At 46.3% G+C, this 7069-nt stretch overlaps 1 protein-coding gene across 6 annotated transcripts in view; it reads left to right on the forward strand.

Moving 5' to 3' along the window:
• ATP2B4 (ATPase plasma membrane Ca2+ transporting 4) overlaps positions 1–6013 on the forward strand; it is a 120039-nt gene extending 114026 nt beyond the window's left edge. For 3 of the 6 annotated variants that reach the window (XM_027776017.1, XM_027776019.1, XM_027776018.1), the window contains one exon: positions 4698–6013. In XM_027776017.1, coding sequence (XP_027631818.1) covers positions 4698–5012 — 315 coding nt within the window. In that variant the 3' untranslated portion in view covers positions 5013–6013. Of the gene's footprint in view, positions 1–634; positions 807–4697 lie in introns of all 6 variants that reach the window. The other 3 variants (XM_027776021.1, XM_027776020.1, XM_006159177.3) reach the window with 2 other exon arrangements.
• The last annotated feature ends 1056 nt before the right edge of the window (positions 6014–7069 follow it).

A 7069-nucleotide genomic window follows, 5' to 3' on the forward strand; every position in this document is an offset into this window, starting at 1 on the left:
TAGGGCACATGCGCTCACCGGAAAGACAGACAAAAAGCAAGAAATCCCCCCCCCCCCCCAGGGGGATGGCCATGCCACAGTCCCCTCTTCTCCATTCTTCTCTCAGGATTTTGGTCGTGCATGCACACTTGCCTAGCATGACTTTCAAGCCGCTGGGTCTCAGACTCAAATGACGGTCAAGCACATGGGAGTCCAGTACCTTAACCACTATGCTACCTGCTGGGCCCTACCCTATGGCAAAATCTTAAGTAATAATAATAAGAGTACAAGCCCCCAAAATGAAATAAACTGCCAGTCTCTATCCAGCTGTTAAGAGGGAAAGGGTAGGGAAGGCCCTTTAAATTTTAAGCACACTTGTGCAACTGTACACTGAAAATATCAAGTACAGGTTGAAAGGGAAGAGAAACTTGAATTCTGGCTGGGTTGTCTGGACTCCCTGGCAAGTTGTTCCTTTAATGAAATGATATGCATTTAACCGTCCCCATTCTCTGTTCTATTGCTTTGTGTGTGAGAGAATCTCTGGCCTTCATCTCCTGTCCCCTTTCCCAGCTACTTCCAGCCTCCCTCCCTGTCCCCTTTCTTCACCTCTCTCTGACTGTAGAGCATAGGTGTCTCACTCTCTGATTCTTTGCAGATCGACGTAATTAACACATTCCAGACGGGAGCCTCTTTTAAGGGAGTCCTAAGGCGACCAACCGCTGGGCAACAACTTGATGTAAAACTTGTTCCTAGCTCCTCCTATGCAGCAGTTGCATCAGTCAGATCCTCCCCCACCACTTCTGTTGCTGCTGTTTCATCTTTGGGCAGTGAGTGATAGTCTATTACAATGCATGATTTGCTAAAATGACCACCAGAGAGCACGTGGCATCCACTTTAACTAGCCGTGGTTATCTTGCCCTTTGGGTTTTTTTTTTTTTCTTTCTTTCATTTTTTGGCTTAAGGGAAGAAAAGACCAAAATCCCACCGTAAAACCAGGCTGTGTGCCCTTTTATTTTTTTTCATGTTGAAAGCTATAAAACCTTAGCCATTCTAAAGTCAATAATACTGTTTTATCGTTCTGCATCGCCTGCTCCTTTTCTCCTTGCATTGGTGCGTTGCCTTGCCTTGTTTTTGTTACTGTTGCTGTTGCATTTTGCTGTGTTTGGACATGTTGTTCCTCTCCTCCTGCTCCTTTGCACCATGACTCTACCTCCTAAGTTTAGACACCAGGTTAGGCTGAATGAAAAACCAGTTGGACCTAGGATAATTGAGCCAATATTGAACTTGGTTGATAAGGATAGTCTTTCTGTCAACTGTTGCATGGTTAGCAGGTGAGATTAGCATGAAAGTTAGAGCTACATCGAAGGAAAAAAAAGGTAATTTTTTTCACATGTACAGATGTTCAAGACTGAGCACCTCTGTTACTTTTCAGAGACTTTAAGCTCTGGTTTAAGAACCAATTGATTCACACATGGGTAGGAGAAATAATGAAAGGGTTCAAAGTAACTGATTTTTTCTTCATTTACTAAATGTTTTTTAGGAGTTTCTGAAGAGCAACCTTTTCCTTTTTGGCGTCTCCATTCCTCTAGTTTGTTTCACCAGCAGCCAGCCCTTCGTGTCTAATTTTACACATACAGTTTTAGAAACCCCTTTCTCAGCCAGCCTTTCATTGAGAATGCTGTCAGCTCACAGCCCAAGAGGTTCCCATCAGTAGGTTGCTGGATTCGTGCTAATGCTTGCCTCCCTCTTCCTGATCATTTTACCTTCCCCAAACAAGATGCAGAAAGGAAAGAGAAGGCAGCTAGTCTTTGCTAGTAGACTGTTAATGTATTTGATGGGCAAGGAGGTTTTCTGTATTAAATCTATCGTGGGCTTGAAGGATCTGAGTGTTCAGTCTATCCCTTACTCCCCCATTCCCAACCTCATCGCCCAATCCTGGGATGGGAGCTGAAGAAGGAACAGTTGCATTGTCTGTGGTTCACATGACTGTGAGCTGTGCAGCCCGACCAGATTTAGATTTGTTTTTCTTTTTCACCAACTGTAAGTATTCTGGTGTGCAGTCTGGGGGCGGAGTTTGATGGAGAGACATATACTATTTCTTGAGGCCTAAAGGCAGGCAAGAAAGAACTAAGTAAGTCTTATCCAGCAGATACCCAAGAGCCTTTGATTCTAGTCCTCCCTTATTCTAATTTTTTTTTTTCTTCTAGTTTGCCATCCCCTTCTAACTAGTTTTTGTTCTTTTTAAATCATGGCTCTCTGGCAGGAAGAATTAGCATTAAATGTTGCCGTCGTTTGATGGTGGAAGAAGACTAAGCAGAGGACAGAATCCACTGGGTTCTTGTAGAGGAGCTGCTAGAGTGTGTGCTCCAAACCCTCAGTGGCTAGATGATCAGCAGGGAGAGAGACCATACCTGCTCTTTCTCCAGCTGTGCCTCATAACTTGGAGGCCCTAGAAGTTATAATCATGCATTTTAAAGCCCACTTTCCCATTCCAGGCCTCCAGACAAATTCATCTATTGATACTTATCCAGCCTTCATTAGATAGATCTGTAAGATTTCCCTCTCCTAACCCTTCTCCTGGTTTCTGAAAAGGAAACAGAAAACCACAGAATTTCAGCTGAAGAAATGGAGTCTTCCTCTGCCCATTTTTTGTACTCCAGGAATCTTTAGCACACCTACCTAATCTAAAGTCCAGCCTGGTTGGGACTCTCAAGTCATGGAAAAAGAGTTGCCCTTCCCCTTAGGATACGACCCCCAGAAGAGACATTTCCCACAGATTTTGAGAAATGAATACCAGGGAAGGAAGGGCTGATTGGCTGAGTAGAGAGTGCTCAAAGCTTGCACCACACCTGCTTCACTAGCTGTGTCTTGTCCCTACGCACCACTCATGCACCAGGCTCTGTGCTCCAAGAAGGGAGAATGCTAGCCCTTGCGGTGGATGGTGGTGGCTGCTCATCAACATGGGTTCTCTGAGGCCAGCATGGAGTTGAGGGGCATTCTGACACAGTCCCATGCCCTCTACCCCCCACTCTTCTCTCCACCACCAGCCAGGTGGGCCTTCCTAGCTCTCTCCTTCACTTGAGCTTCCCTTACAGGTGGATTCTCTAGATTCCAGTCCTGCAGTCTAGCTGAATAACTATTCCTTGCTCCCCTAAAGAAGAAGGTTCCTTATCTTTTCCATCTACCTATCCCCAATTCATTTTTATCTCCCTCATTGTTTACCTGTAACAGTGTTCTTGGTCACCCTACCAGGTGAGAAGAAAAGCCAGCAAACAGTTACAGACCCTCACTCCAACCCGTTTTCCAGTTTGTTTTCTGTATGAAACTTCACATAGAATTGTTTCAATGAAGTATTCAGTTGCTTCACAAAGAGCAGGAAGTTTAATATCACGGATAGTAAAGATAACAGACTGGTCATATAAAGGTACTGCTTACCTTTTTCGTGGCCTCTCTCTCCAGCCTCTCAGGGATCTAACCCCCTTACCCTACCCGAGTTCTACCAGCCCAGGTTCCAAACCACACCTCAAAGACCCACAGTGGAGAAAAATAGCACTGCCAAAAGGGCTGATGCCCATGGGTAAGGAAAGGCTGTTCGTAGGGATCAGTTTCTGGCAGTTTCTACCCTTTGAATGGACTGGATCCCTTCCTCTCTGTGCAGTGGAACAGAGACTTTGACCCTGGACGATGTGTTTGTGCCTTCGCCCAGTAAAACTGCACTCTGTTTCCATCCCACCACCCTCTTTGTCCACCCCATCAGAAGGGCCATTTGGCAGCACTGCCTCTGGAGTAGGTTTCTCTCCTTGGTCCCGGCCTCTCCCGTCTCCACACCAGATCACATGGCTCCTCGCAACTTGGGAACAGCTGGAGAAAGCAGCATGATTGGGCACAGCTGGGTGCCCCGGAGACGTGGGCGCGCATTCGAGTTGTGAGAGCCAGGTCTTCCCTCAGTGGGCAGGAGGAAGGTGTCTTTCGACATTTGTGTTTCACTCTTGCCTTTTTGGGGTGGGGGGGGGTGGGAGGAGTGGAGTTCTGCTGCTTTCGGGGGAAGGGACACAGTGGAGGCCGTGGGGCGTAAATGTGTGCATGACTCCTGCCTGGAAGGGCAATGCATCAAGGCGGAGGGCCTTAGTTCCCTGCATGCTGCTGACACAGAGGAGGACTGGTCTGGCTGGCTGGCTGGCTGCACGGTACTCGAGGTCACTTGCCACCCAACGTGTATTATGTACCAATTGGTATGTGTTGGTTCTTTGAGAGTTTTAAAGAGGTAACTAAGCTTCAGTGTGTAATCTTTTCACCCCACCTTCACACAATGTTTGGCCTCCACACAGAAATCCACGTGTCTGAATCATCTTTTAAGTTTGGCTGTTAATTTGCACCTGGTTCCAACGTCTTTGCCCTCCACCCAAAAGAACTAATGAGTCTTGTTTTCTGTTTTCATTTTAAGAGTGGATTGTTTTGGAAATGCTAACTTTGCTTTGGGTTTTCTACTTTTTTTTAATGGAGCCCTTTGATACATGCTGGTTGTGTGCCATCGCTCACCCCACCCCACCTCAGGGCTCGAAATCTGAACTGTGTGTGTCTCGTGTTCGGTTTTGGTTGTTAAGCAGTCACGTTTGGTAGTTGGGTTTTGTTTCTCTCCTGAAACCACCAGGTCCTTTTTCTGCTGGCTAGATCTCACCTCCCTGTTTTCTCGTCCTCCTTTCCTTCCCTTGCTATAGATCAAAGTGGTCAAAGCGTTCCATAGTTCCCTCCACGAAAGCATTCAGAAGCCCAAGAACCAAGACTCCATCCACAGCTTCATGACTCACCCTGAATTCGCCTTAGATGAGGAAGGGCCGCAAACACCACTCTTGGATGAGCGCGAGGAGGAAGATCTTGAAAAGTTTTCTAAGTCTGGAACTCGGGTGCTCCTGCTGGACGGTGAGGTCACTCCACATGCCAACAAAAACAACAATGCAGTGGACTGCGACCAAGTGCAGATTGTCGCCTCCCACACAGATAGCCCTCTGCACAGCCTGGAGACATCAGTCTGAGCTTTCATTCTCCAACTCCCTGCCCTACTTACTCTATTCCTCTGTCATCTGTCCCATCTCTAAGGTGGTGACAAGACTTCTCACTGTCATGTCAGCTGCTCCCACATGTGCGTGAACCCCCACCTGACCACAAAGAGGCAAGAGCACAGACCTACAAGGATTTCGACATAAACTTGAGTTGGGGTTTGTAGCAGGACCTAGTCAAACCCCAGGCAGGTAATGGTAGAATCTACTACTTGGGTATACCAGTTGTCATTGCTAAAGAAATGACAACAGTTCTTTTGGCATCACTGCAACCCAGATTCCTCCTCGGCGTTCATACAGATGTCACCATCTCCTGACTCTTGGGTTTTATCCTATGAGTTTGTGCCATTTATAAGCTAAGTTGAAGATTCAGGGAGAGACAAATATCCCCAGATGAACTATGTTGAGGTAGAGCTACAAGGATATAAAATCAGATAGGAGAGTGTTATTCAAAACAATTTTTCCCATTTTTGGAAACTTGTATGTAAAGTCCTCTAGCTCTTTCTGTCCTTCTAGTCAAACCTCTCCATGGTTCTTTTGGTCTCTTGTGATGATCCCGGTCTTCCTTTCCTTTCCTTTTTTTTTTCTTTTTTTTAAAGTTATGATGATTAAGAAAATGCAAAGTACACAAGTGAATTGAGTGAACTTTGACCATTCTCCCTCTTGGTTTCAATAGAACCTTTAATTTAGTTCTAGAGGCAGACAGGTTTCTTTGCTAAAAGGATCCGTGGAAGCAATTAAGAGGTGGTAAGAATGTTAACAACCCCTTAACCTTGTCAGGTTACCTTTGATTTTTAAACTACCATCTTGTCAGGTGTGTGTGGTGTTTTAAGTGCTAGAGCCATCAGCCTTGACCGAGACGCTTGCAAACGCGTGGTGTATAGTTTTTAACCATAGGCCTGAACTTTCTCCTGTTCCTTAAGTGGTGGCAAAAGAATGACTTGGATATTGAGGACCAGAAGCTGACAGGCCTAGGACAAGACAGACCATCAAAACAGAACTCTGCCAGAGTTCTTTGGGGCAGGATGATTGTTGGGGAGTGAGTATTGAAAAGCCTTGGGGCAGCCCAAAGAGCCATTCCAGCAGCATCTGAGAAAACCTTCCAGCAGGGACCAGAAACCTGGTGCCTTGGCACCTGAGTACCAGCTTTGACATTCTCCTCAGTTTTCTGACTCTGCCATTTGCCATGTCCTACAACCTGTTCAGTCTTGAAGAAGATCTCGTCTTTCTCAAATATTCTGATTTTGGAAATATGTATTCAGAACAAGAGGCCCCTATGACATTAATGCTGAGTTAAAGGAGCAAAAGACCCCTGCCTCCTTGAAAAGCTCCCCTTCTTCCAAGCCCACAACAGCCCAGCTGCCCCCCAGCCGCCACCCAGCCACGCCCTGTGCCTTTTCCCCTAAACACTGCCCAGAATACCCCCTCTCCCACCTGCCTCTCAGGAGCTGGAGACTTCGCCAGGAGATGTTTTTTTAAGTGTTCCTTATCGAGACAGTGGCTCCATTTTTGTCCCTGCTGATGTTGACTTAAGCTCTTCTGTGCAGGAGTGAATCCACTTCCCTTAACTCCATTTCTCATTAAATGAATGAAGCATGACCACCACCCCCCTTTCCAGAGTGACAGGACTAAGGAAAGGGAGCCTGAGGCCCTTCAGAGCTGCCAGATGGCCCTTTGTGAGAGGAAAGTGACCGAATACAACCACTCCCCCCTTCTGTACTGGATCCCCTCCTGAGCTGTCCAAGGTAGGAAGGGGACCCCCCAGTACAGTCCCGTTACTACCAAATCCATCATTGTAGGAAGTGGGGGGACACAGTCAATTTGGGTTTTGTAAAAGTTAACATGTTTCAGCAAACTTTTCCCTGTCTTACATTCTCACCAGGCACGGGCAAAACCAGCTCACCGACGGGGTCAGGTGTTCACATATCTATGTATTAAGTACAGTGGAAGATTTAATTCTGTCAAGTCTTTTATTACCTCAGATCATTTTTAAAGCAAGCCAATAACAAGCTTTGGAGGCTGTTTTACCATTC

This window comes from Tupaia chinensis, unplaced genomic scaffold, assembly GCF_000334495.1.
Source record: "Tupaia chinensis unplaced genomic scaffold, TupChi_1.0 Scaffold000627_1, whole genome shotgun sequence".
Classification (NCBI taxonomy): Eukaryota; Metazoa; Chordata; class Mammalia; order Scandentia; family Tupaiidae; genus Tupaia; species Tupaia belangeri.